The following is a 12999-nucleotide window of genomic DNA, read 5'->3' as shown; positions in this document are numbered from 1 at the left end:
CTTTTCGCCCCTGTCACCCCTCATGTGATTCCTCTTTCAACTTTTTCTTTGTTCCTTCTCGCTGTTCTTGTTAACCTTCCCCCACTCTCCTCCCTTTTCCACTTTCGGTTCTTTCTCCCAATCCTCCTCGTTTCTGTCTCATTGTTTCTCTGCTGCTCTGTCCTCTATTTCCTTTTCCATCTAACTCCTCTCATCCAACCCACCCCCTCCCCCCTCCATCTCCCTTCTCATCTGCAGTGGACCTGTTGGACCTCAGCGTGGCCCAGAACACCTTCGAGCAGCACAAGCTCAGCAGCAACAATCAGCTGCTGTCCGTTCCCGACGTCATCAACTGCCTGACGTCCATCTACGACGGCCTGGAGCAGGAGCACAAAGACCTGGTGAACGTGCCGCTCTGCGTTGACATGTGTCTCAACTGGCTCCTCAACGTTTACGACACGTACGTACGCCACCTGTTTCTTATTCAGGACGGAGGATCATGAATTGGCCTTCCTTTCTTTTCTGAATGTGTCGCAGATTATGACAAATCTGAAAATCGTGCATGTCGCCACCTCCGTCCTATAAAGTTTGCTTCATGTTCCACAAATTACAGCATGTCTGATTTCTTCTCTCATATTGGATGAAAGTGGCAGACGGATGCATCTCATCACTCTGCGCTCGCATTTCCAAATCCATCTTCTTTGGTCTCGGCTGTGTGTGATGATTATGTTATACATATTTACACACTCATATGCTTATACTCTGCATATTCTGACATTGTCAACATGCTATATGCACCAGCAAGTGCGTCAGTTGGCATGCGAATGGCACACAGCGTTTGTTTGAGAGCAGACATGCATACACACATGTTCAAATACACTCAGCACTCGTGGAAACCGCGTGGACATGCGGCATAATCACATGTGTGTTCCCATGCTGTAAACCAACATGCTTACTGATCTAAACATTGTTTGTGGGTACACAGAAAATGCATTAGTGATCTCACCAGCTCTCACCTGCAATGAGAGCAGCAGAACACTCACATATACACACACACAGATTCTTCTCTTTCCAAGCACATAATGATTTTCTGCCACTGTTGCATGTAAATCAGATTTGAACCGACATGCTGTTTATACACAAACATACACCCGCAATAAGTAAAACTGACTCACTGCCACTGTCTGATGTTTTGTGTGTGTGTGTGTGTGTGTGTGTGTGTGTGTGTGTGTGTGTGTGTGTGTGTCTGTGTCTGTGGTCCCCGCAGTGGTCGCAGTGGAAAGATCCGCGTCCTGTCCATGAAGATCGGTTTGCTCTCTCTCTGCAAGGGACACCTGGAGGAGAAATACAAATGTAAGTGCCAATGAGTAGTAAGATATCTGCTGATGCACACATGCGCTTAAATGCGCCGCCGTCCCACCCCCCCTCGCTGCACAGGCTAGTCTGCAGCGAGTCCATCCCACAGTGCTTCAGCATGCCAATAATCCCAGCAGTATTAATCAAACTCACAGAAAGAGAGAGAGACAGAGAGAGAGAGGAGCTTGAGAATGGCTCATCTAATTGGATGAGAGACCGCCTACGCCTTTTCCCTGTTCTTTCTTTAATTTTCTTTTCTGATTTATTTTTGAGGATTAGGGAGTGTGAATATAGGCTCGACGCACTGGGAGGAGACTGTCATTTTGGCTTCCTGCTCTTTGTTTCTGCTGCTTTATCTCTCTCTGTCTATCTTCCTCCGCTGTCACTGCTCACACCATTGTTCATCCATCCAGCAGTGCCACTTTGTCTTCCGTCCTGTCTTACTTACTCTTGCTTCCCTCATTCTCTCCATCCTCCTTCCCCTCTTCCTCTTTCTCTCGCCATCATGGCATCCCTGAGCCTATTCGTTCCACTGGCAGTTTCTATTAGCCTGAGAAGGGTATCAAGCACGCCTGATTGCGTCCTTCCTCCTTTACTCTTTTAGAGTCTCATTGGCTGTCAGTCCCATGCATATAGACACACACACACACACACACACACACACACACACACACACACACACACACACACACACACACACACACACACCCCTAACCAGGCATGTCGCCATTTGACACTCTTTTCGCGACACTTGCATATGTCAAATGTAATCTCGTAGCAGAAAGTAGAGAGTCAGAGACGTGGGTGTTGATCACGCAGATGACACGAGAGGTGTGTGTTGGAATGGGGTCACAAGCACACATCATTGCTGGTGTTTGCACGTACCACACGGGCACACATAACAGGAGCTGGCATCACAGCCAGGCCTCACACAGAGATCAAAGTCAACTGCAAGCCGAGCAGAAAGACCTGTCATGCCCTTCGTTTCTCCCTCCCCCTCCCCTCTTTCTCTGCGTCCTCTCTTTGCTCAGTCTGCGCCTGAGCTCTGGGCGTTTTTTTGTCATAGCTTCATCTAAAATGTGACGCTGTCAGTGCGTTAACTGGCCGAGCCTGCGTGTCACTGGGCAGGTGTCCATACCCAGTTCACCTCTGTCAGTGTCTGGGAGAATGTGGTGGAGAGTTGGAGGCAGGGAGATGGAGAGTAGAGGAGAAAGAGACAGGCATGTAAGAAGAACAACAGAAAGATTAAAAATTGCATCTTTTCCCTGATTTCTTCCACGTCCTCCCCACCACCTCCCACCCATATAGACGCACACACATACGCACTTCCCTCCCACTCCATGCTATACTTCACACTTTCTCCCCCCACATCTATTTATATCTATATCTTTTATTTGAAATGTCACCCACGTGCTTTGACTCTTTCTCCTTCTCCCTCTCTCTCTTCCTCATCCACCTCCACCACTTTCTCCCCCACTCAGACCTCTTCAGCCAGGTAGCGTCAGCAGGTGACACGTGTGACCAGAGGCAGCTTGGCCTGCTGCTTCACGAAGCCATACAGATCCCGAAGCAGTTGGGGGAGGTGGCCGCCTTCGGAGGCTCCAACATCGAACCCAGCGTCCGCAGCTGCTTCCAGCACGTATGTTTGCACACAAACTCACCCGAGCATGCAGATGTATAGCCACTGCATGCACGTCGCTGCACTCATACACACATTTAGAACATACTATATACGCACGTACACTAGGGCTGAGTAATCACGTGTGTTCTGAATACCAGCTGGATTTCAGGCAGAGGGAAGAAATCTTTTTGGGATGCCAGTTTGGCCGTGTGTTACCACTAGTTGTATAAAATCTACATTTTCCCATCATAAGTCATAATTCTTCACAGTCCATATCAGATATGATGACAAAAATGTACTCAAAAATGAGACTGGTGAGGGAAAGAGACGTCACTCACTGCATGGACAAATGCATTTCAGTGCTGTTGATAGACAGAAAATTTAATCTGCGGCTATTTTGATTACTGATGCCTCATTTAAATCATTTTTTGCAATGCTAAAATTTACTGGTTCCATCCTTGCACATGTGGGTTTCTCATGTCTCAGTGAGAGTAAACTGAACCATCTGTTGGCCAGACAAAGCAAGCAATTTGAAGATGTCAGCTTGGGTTCTGGGAAATTGTGATGGACATTTTAGGACATCTCATAGACAAGACTGCTTAATCAAGAAAGTAACTCTCAAAATTAATTGCTTATGAAAATAGCAGTAGCAGCTCTAATGCAGTCAGAGGCTAGTAATGGCTTACAAAGATGGCCTGAGCCTGAACACCATGTTAGTTTTGTCTAAAAACTAACACAATGGAGCTCAAACTTAATGGCCTACAGATTGCTCTTATCCAGCTTCTTGAAAATCTGTTGGTTGGTTCTTCACCAGTGCAGATCGTTTTCCTCTCATGGAATGCAGGGCTCTTAATAGGTTATCTGCAAGCACCATATATATAATTTTGATTTTGCCAGGGAGTAATCGATTCTTCATATTTATCTCTTGATCCTCGATCTCTAGAAAACTTAACATATCATGTTTATTTCTGTCAGGGTTGGAGGCAGTATGTATCTGCTGCAGCTTGAAGACCCTTAAAAACTGGCTGATAATACACTTTTATCCAGTGAAAATGTCTTGCGTGGACCCCTTTTTGTCCACCGTCTCAGCCGGTTTGTGGCATGAATCAACACATATTCTGATCCAGTGAAAAGATGGGATTTATTGTTGGTCTGTCCCACTGCATTATAGCAGAACTGCCTCTGCCAACATTTCTGCATTGGCTTCTAAATTTATGAGTTTGTTTAACTTTATGTACATGTAAAGGTTTTAGAGTCAGAGTAGTGAAAGGTTGGTCAAAATGGCGAAAATATTTAGAGTTGGTGACATTACTGGTAATAGTTTTTGGCAAGTGATCAGTAGTGTTGTAGGTGATGGTTTGATGCATCCTCCCAAAGCTAACTGCCATTAAGCACCTCAGTGTCCTCCACGTTGTCCAGCTATCGAACATCTGCCTCTCTCAATGCTGTAAAAATGCTTCAATATACAAGCTCTGCCGACCATCCATGAAGCCTCAAATGGCCTGCAGTCTTTTGCTGGTTGTCCTCTAGTGTTTTACTGTGGCCAGCAAACCACTTTCCCCAGGTTTATCTCTGGACGTTACTGGCATTTAATGATGTCTTCATCCCCCCTGGGATCCCTGTTTCATTTTTCCCACTCCTCTTCTCCTGGCTCATGCTTCAGCAGCCATAAATGGGAGCCAAACATTAAAATTAGGAAGCAATAAATTTCACCGATATCCTGTGCTGCAGCTCTCAAAATACCAGAGTGAGGTGCTTTTAAACCTTACTGTATCTCTCTCTCTTTTCTTCTCAAAATATTGCAAACACCTCGCCTCCTTGCCGAGAATTCACCCTCTCGATGACATATTAATACGCATTTGCACACGGAGAGCTGAGCGCGCACAAGTACGCGCACAAATTGCCCACAGACTTGATTATGAATTGCTGTGGCAGCTGTAGTCCATTTGCTCATTAATCATTCAATCATCAAACCAAGTTGGCAGGTCGACACTGACGCACACACACAGACACACGCTCTCATTTACGCACTCACACGTAGACACGAGCAAAGCCATGTGCCACCTGCCCTGCCAGTGACAGTGCAGTCACCCAGTCCATTTGGTTTAATGGGGCTGTGATGAACGAGTCGCGCCGCCATAAATACGGCCTCTTTCACTGTTCCTTTGTCAGTCTCTGTCCTTTACCCATCCATCCGTCTATCTAGCCATCCTTTCAGCCGTCTCTTCTCTGCAGTAATTAATCTGTGTGTGCTATAAATCTGCCATTATGTGGCGTGGAGGAGGGAGGGAAGGCAAAGATGAGACTAAAGTATGGGAAAGGAGAGACAGAGAGGTGCTGTGATTGTTCAGGAGAAGGTCAGATGGAAGGGTGAGGGATCTGAAGGTGATTTAAGGTGTCGTCAGGGTGAAAGCGCTCCATCCCATCTGAAAGACCCACACTTCACATAAGATTCACTTAACATTGCCAGAAATGCATTTACCCAGGTGATCATTATCATTTAAACAAGCATTTTCCATACAAGGAACATATATTTTTCTATAACTAATCTAAAAAATGTTGTCTAACCACCTACTGTCCAAGAACTCGTGTTATGAAATTGCCTGTATGTGGCAAATTTCAGAACTGGAAACCTTTCATGACTACAAATCTGAGCACAGTAAATATTTGATGCCAGTTTTTGGAACTTGACCTTTTCTCAATATCTGGTGCTTTGAACGCATCTAACATTTCACCTTATTGCACACCAAAGCTCCCTGGTAAATGTTTTTGAGAACCGGCTGCAAATATTGATTCAAAATGCTGATTCCTGGGTCCAGGCTGGAGTGTGTTTCTCTTTCAGCTTGTTTAGTTGCAGTCATTTATTTTCAGAAGGATATACTAATAAAAATTGAGAAGCTCTACAGTCTTGCACGCCATAAGCCTTGGGAGGGGATCAGGAGAACACACACACACACACACACACACACACACACACACACACACACACACACACACACACACACACACACACACTCTTACTCTGTTCCTTTTGATTATTCTCTCCTCCTATTTCAAATGTATTCAGCCCTTTGCTGCATTTGCTGCCCTTTTTGTGTGTCAGGGATGATGGAAAGGTCGTCTTTGATTTGTCTGGCGGTAACAACAGCCATGTCAAAGCTTCTCGCCCCATGTTGCCTTTTCCAATTGGCTCATTATCATCTGCAGTTGAACAAAGATGCTCCTGAAATATATTTTGTGAATGTTTTTTTTTTTTAATGTCCTGTAATGTTTCTTCTTTTCGGTATGATGGTTTTAAAACATAGATAAAAACCGAATGCCGTCATCATTATCACATTCTGTTTGACACAGCGTCCCAATTTGTGGGAATCGGGGTTGTACAGGTTGCATAAGCATTTACACCTCCAAAAGTTTAGAGCCGCAGTTAAGAGTAGGAGTGTGTGGGTGTTTTTCACAGCTACTTTCATGGAGCAATACGGCTGTTAGCTAACAGCAAGGCTATGGGCGTGTAGGACAAGGGCAGAGAGGGTGTTAAAATCAATCAATGTTTATGGTTAGATATTTCAACCAATAAACATGAATAAGGAGCTCGTAAATGTTATTTAGTCTTGGTCCGCAATTCAGGGCAATAATGCGTCTGAGGCAATCGTCGCTTTAATATGAATGGTCATCTTAAATTTGTCTGCATCTTTATTTGGTTTTCAGTAACAAGCGGAGAATTACAGCCTGTTAATCATTTCTGCGGATGATGTTGTGCACGTTTCTCTTATTGTGTGCAGTTTATCAGCACTGTTGGTTGAACTTTTATAGGAACTGTAAACTTCACATGGTTGCTAAACTTTTGATTTAAGGTCTCCTAACTATTAGCTCTGCCTCTTTTATGCACAGGTGACCAATAAGGTGGAGCTGGAGCCCAGGCAGTTTGTGGATTGGATGCGTCTGGAGCCCCAGTCTATGGTTTGGCTCCCTGTCCTGCACAGGGTGGCGGCTGCAGAGACGGCGAAACATCAGGCCAAGTGTAATATCTGCAAGGAGTGTCCTATTGTTGGCTTCAGGTAAAACACACGCACGTGCCCAGATTGAGCATTTGATTTGGGATTTTTGCAAGCATACATGCAAAATAAAAAGACAAGTCTGCAACATGTAATAGGCCACTCACACAAACACCAAATGTGGCGGTTGTTCTCTGCTGGTTGAGCATAAAGGGCAGATCTGCTCTGGAGGGCAGGCATTTATCTAAATGTCAACAGCTGATACACCACTGACTAAATACCATCCGGAGGTTTGCGGTGAAACATGCACACATCGTCACAAATGCAGCAACACGCTCGTACACACAAACATGCAGCGCACAGCCACATTCACAAAGTTCACAAAGAGCCGATTGGCTGGCAAACAATCCATAACAGACCTCCCTCTGATACTGCACACGACTGACAAGCACACACAAACACACACCCATAGCTGCCTTTGTTTCAGTTGGCTCCTGCTCTTATCTCACACTTCTATACGAACAGCAGGTCAAGAAAGATGTGTGTCGCTGCTCAACAGCTGTAGTCAATTTATCATAGAATTAAGTTTTTCTCTGACAGTTTCTCACAGTTCAGCTGGGAAAAGCTTTTTCTGTGGCTGGAGAGTCGTGTAACACCACGCCAAGTGAAGTCAGGTGGCAGGATTGTCCCTTTCAGATTCCTTGCTTTGCCAGCAGAAAGAGAAATGCAGTCAGACATTTGATGAAGCACACGTCTCCCAAGTTCTGTCACTGATCGATGAGAGGGAGCGATGGAGGGAGGGAGAGGCAGAGAGCAAGAGAGGAAGAGGAAGGAAAATGCATCGCAGGCGTTTTGTAGATTTCCATTTTTTTTTTTTCTTCTTGTAAGTAGCAGCATTTTTTTTTTTTTTTTCAAGCAAGCATGGTACGTGTGATCATCCAGACACTGAACTGAAAGGATAATTTGTCAGCAGATATGTTTACGTTTGATTAATGTCGCCCCAACAGCAGCAAATTAGTGGAAGAGTTAGACCACCGAGACACATTTAACACGCACCATTTCCCGTGCATTCAAGCAAACTGTCCTGATCACGCGTCGCATCTACATGTTTACTCGCATTGTTGGACCTGCAATAATTTAAACTTAATGGCCTCTGCTCTGATACAAAATGCCAATGAGACAAAAGCCCTTGATTCTGTTATTAAGATGATTTGTAGGACTAATAATGTAAAATTGGATGTTGACCTTCATTTGTTTTTTGGTCATATTATTTGAAGGTGCTTTAGAAAAAGTGCTTTTTAGCCTCTAAGAGGACATTACCTAATCCAGCCAGAAATACAGGTTTCATAATTAACCAAAGAAGTTGTTGGGGGATAAAGTCATTAATTAAGAGCCATCTCAGCACCTCCTGGTGTGAAGGTGAATTAATGCCCCCTCCTCATGGTAATATGCTGCGTGTCAGTGCGTAATGGCGCATTTGACTTGGTGGTGCCGCGTGTGCGGTTGCATCCTTTGATGTATGGCACTCTCTCGTAGCTCATCAGTCAGCTAACCTTGGGAGAACTGGAGAGGAGAGAAAGATAAAAGACTTAAGCTATTACGTCTGAATGGCTCCTGTCTCAATTTAGCTGTTAAATGGCCTCGTGGCTACAGCTTCTGCTGAGGACAACATCCTTGACAGTTGTTGTCACATTGTTGTGTTTTGGTGGAAATCCAACTGTCTGTCACACTGTCAGCATATTGAGAAGATTTTTAGTGTGTGTGTGTGTGTGTGTGTGTCTGTCTGTCTGTGTGTATGTGTGTGTGTGTTAACATGTGCACATGGAGTGTTGTGTGACTGAGTGACAGTGGAAATCAGCAGCTCTCCAGGAGGCCCAGTGTAGCCTGGAGATGAGTCAAGTTGTAGGGCTACATATGTGCTCACTTGTGCCCACACACACACACACACACACACACACACACACACACACACACACACACACACACCCTGAGGACAAGCAAGTGACATCTACTTTACTTCCCAAGTCAACTTATCTCACTTTTCACCTCCCTTTCTCTCCTCTGCTCTCTCTCTAGGTATCGCAGTCTGAAGCATTTCAACTACGACGTGTGTCAGAGCTGCTTCTTTTCTGGGCGCACCGCCAAGGGCCACAAGCTCAACTACCCCATGGTGGAGTACTGTACACCGGTGAGGGACACACACACACAGACAGACACACACGTTGTTCAGCAGCTCGTCTCATGTCTTGCAGTCTCCTCTCATCCATTAAATGGAAACTCACATTCACATTGCAGACTTTAGTAATTAGAGCGACACATTTATACTGATTTTCAGTTTAATTGTATTTCCTTGGAGTAAATATGTGGTGATATTTTAATTTATAAATATTTTTTAAAATTCGGTGGTCGCTCTAAGTCTTGATTTTCTCACTAGTATCTAAACCAAACGTAGCCCCCTGCATTTTTTTAATGCTATTTTCTGTCTGAACACCCACTAAGGCCTTGCTCACAGTCTGCATTCCAATTTACCCTAAAGGTCAGGACTCTTAGATCAACTGGGGTGGAGTCAAGTTCTTCCACACCAACCTCAGAAAAAAACATTTCTGTATGAGCCTTTGTTTGCGCGTGTTTAAACAGGAGTGAGCACATTGCTGTTGAAAATATTATTGTTGGTTTCACACTCTAACTTTAACCGTAACGGGTGCATTCTGACTCCAACCCCTTCACCGGTTCACATCTCACTTTAACCAAGATCCAAATCTGAGCCCTAATACTGAATGGTTTGCCTTGTGGGGGCTTGCTTTTTGTCCACAGCTGGGAAATGAGTCTCCATTATGTGACTGTGTAAACAAATTTGTGTTCCCTCACTGTGATTAATATTACTCGTGTGCCTTGCTTCTGCTTCCTGCGTCCCATGCAGTTGATTTCTCCTACTTGTTCCACAATCAACCCTCCCGACAGACCTCTGGCTTAATTTGAATTTACACGAACAAACGGTAAAATACTCATGGCTCTCTAAGGTCTTTTTTATCATTTCTGCCAGAAAGCAATATTTCACTTTACTACTACGCAGAGAGAAGAATATTGGAAAAGGGGGAGCTTGGTGAAATTGAACATTGCTCTCTTTCTCAATTAGGATCGCACACTTGTGGGCCAACTCCTTTCAATATTGCTTAACGTCAAACTTTGAGTGACTCGGATGGAGACGTTTCTCATTTCTGTCTTTTAATTTGCTTTTTCAATTTTGCAAATGGGATAGATATTGACTTTGGAGGAGTAGCTGTAGGGAGCAGTGATCATTCTTCCCTGAGTTAAGATGCCCACCAGCTGCCTGCCCCAACACTGAAAAAAACCTTATCTTATTTTCAGCTTTGCTGCAGCGACAAACGCTTAGAACGTCTCTTAAAGGTTATTAGGCGTCTATAGGGTACGTTAATCACTCAGGAGTTTGCTGATCGCCAACTCTAAGGAAAGGAAGAAATAAACTTCAGAAGAGATGAAACTTTTTCTCTGATCTTTTTGTTTTGTCACATCTGAAAGTCAAAGTGGATTTTATTTGGATTTTTTCATAATGATCCTCACACATCCCCGTAAAATGAAAGTATGTCTCGTATGTATAAGACACAGTTATGGCTAAGGTAACTGGACCTGCTCTGTGGTCACTTCAATTGATTAAACATCCGATTTGTGTCCACCTACATTTGTCAATGTATTTTGTAGAAGCGCGATAACGATGTCATTAGACTCTCCTAGACTCTCTTCGAGCTTGTCGCCCAACTGCCTGAGCCGCTAACCAGGACAGACTCCGGTTAGATGTGATCGTGAACGTTAGAACCTGATAAAACAGCTATAATGGCAGATCTCGCTAGAAGGGACAAGAGTCAGCGAGACAGAAGTCTGGTGTTTGGCAGAAAAGGGAGACTCATGACAGCAGCCTGGAAGCTGCAAAAAGTCCTGAGTGAGAGCAGAAGGCAAAACATTGTATCCGCTGATTAAATGAATATTTGAACTTATCAGCCACGATGTTAAGCTCTGGCTGCCAGAAAGCAGTCGTAACTTATCACCATCACTGCTTTGAAGAATGGCTGTGACAGCAGCACACTGTCCACAGGCTTTTCAGCACAAACAGCTGGAAGACGTGTGAGGATAAAGGGAACGCTGATTGGAGCCAAATGCAAGCAGATTATTGAGGGCCGCTTGCTTGACAGTGCCAAACACCTGAGACTGGTACAATAGCTCGAACAATGACCCTAAGCATACATTACAGTGAGATCAATAGTGAAATGGCTGTAGAACAAAAGGAAGAAAAACATTGAGCAGCGGTGATGTCATGTGAAACTTCGCCTGTCAGACTTAACGCAGCTGTATTCTGCTGCAAAATACTGTAAACTGGAAAGAAATCACTCCAATCCAGCAGTTCCGAGCTGTTCAATGGATTCAAGACCCAAATCTGTAATTCCTGCCAGAGGGAAATCAAATGAAAACTCAGCTGAATCAACTTATTGTGCCATTTTAAATCCTGCAAACTCAACTTTGAAGTTTTTTTCTTTTCTTTATTGTTTCTCTGCTGGTTCCTCTGAAAATATCACTTTCATACATAATCATATTTACTCTGCTCCCTGTGCTCAAACCAAATTGTGGTTCAATTTTATACCTTTGAAAATATGAAGTCTATACTGAATAATGATGCTGCAAAAAACAGATTTTGCAGAAGGTTAAAGATTGCTGGTGACTTTTGTGAGACTCGGGACAGTCATTTAATACGATTCCGTCTTTTATCTTTGTCATGCTGTTTATTTTATGGCCACAATCTCTTTTTTTTATTAGTTTTTCATTTTTATGGGAGTGGCATTTTCACAGTCCCAATGGGCTTTGTCACTGTTATCAAAGAAACCAAATTTGGTGCTGTGCTGTATTGATTACTTTCATTTCAATGTTTTTGCCGTTCCTAAGTGGAGGTGTTGTTGGAGGTCGATTGTGACTGGGCCCTCCAGCACCGTTCTGTTGTCAATACATCAGGGAGCATGTTTATGGTGCACTCAGTAACTTCAGCAGATTCATTCCAGCTCAGGACCTTTGTTGCATGAAATAAACACCTTCGCTCTCTCTCACTCTTTCCTGTCTATGTCCACATTGTCACCATATAATCAAGGCAAAAGAAAAAAAGCACATCTGTGAAGCAACACAGGAAGAAGCTTGCATACATACGCGCGCACGTCTAAACTTGCACAAATTCTCCTCCAGCTTTAGTATAATTGTGCCGTAATTGCTGTTGGTTTGCTTAAGCTACCATCTTAAATTGTGTGGATTAGCCAATAAGCCAAGTGAACTCAATAGAGCCTGTTCATTTACGCATATCTGTCGAGTGTGGAAGTGGTATATTTGTCTGTATGTTGGTGTGTGTGTATGTGTGTGTTTTGCAGTGGTTGTGTGAATCCTCTGAAAAGGGATTTTCTCCCCCTCTGGTCAGGTTGTTGTGGTAATTTGTTGTTTGCTTGCAAGGCAGAAGCCGCTTCTGCAGGAGGAACACCTTTGCTAAGTATCTAATTAACAAAACACAGTCTCTTCCACACAAATGCGTCTGCCGCTTACGGTGTGTGTGCACAAGAAAGCGTGGAAGTACATAAAGACACACACACTCATTCTAATAAATAACACCCAAACTTTCCCTGTCTCTTTGTCTTTCTCGTAGACGACATCGGGCGAGGACATGCGTGATTTCACCAAAGTGCTGAAGAACAAATTCAGATCGAAGAAGTACTTTGCCAAACATCCCCGGCTCGGTTACCTCCCAGTCCAGACGGTTCTAGAGGGCGACAACATGGAGACGTAAGTAGCACTTGGGCGTCTTTATGAACAGATCAGTATTCAAATCTGATTAGCTAAAAGACTCTTTCTAGGTTAATATCTGAACCAGAAGCAGAATCCATTTTTGTTTATCATGCATCACAATGTCTTGCAGCTGTCTAAAAATCTCTTAAAGTCACAGTAAAAGGAAAAGTAGAGTGTCTTTAGTTTCAGTAATGTGAATGTGAACGTAATGGAATAGTT

General features: G+C 43.9%; 1 protein-coding gene across 8 annotated transcripts in view; it reads left to right on the top strand.

Annotated features, from left to right (window-relative positions):
- The window catches only part of utrn (utrophin), a 173584-nt gene that overhangs the window by 135068 nt on the left and 25517 nt on the right, over positions 1-12999 (top strand). For all 8 annotated transcript variants that reach the window (XM_070987929.1, XM_070987930.1, XM_070987931.1 and 5 more), the window contains 6 exons: positions 238-439; positions 1247-1332; positions 2817-2974; positions 6845-7011; positions 9025-9136; positions 12641-12777. In XM_070987929.1, coding sequence (XP_070844030.1) covers positions 238-439; positions 1247-1332; positions 2817-2974; positions 6845-7011; positions 9025-9136; positions 12641-12777 — 862 coding nt within the window. The remainder of the gene's footprint in view (positions 1-237; positions 440-1246; positions 1333-2816; positions 2975-6844; positions 7012-9024; positions 9137-12640; positions 12778-12999) is intronic.

The sequence above is a fragment of the Chaetodon trifascialis genome, chromosome 19 (assembly GCF_039877785.1).
Source record: "Chaetodon trifascialis isolate fChaTrf1 chromosome 19, fChaTrf1.hap1, whole genome shotgun sequence".
In the NCBI taxonomy this organism is placed as follows: domain Eukaryota; kingdom Metazoa; phylum Chordata; class Actinopteri; order Chaetodontiformes; family Chaetodontidae; genus Chaetodon; species Chaetodon trifascialis.
Note: the sequence above shows the minus strand (reverse complement) of the source record. Positions and strands in the feature narration are given on the sequence as shown.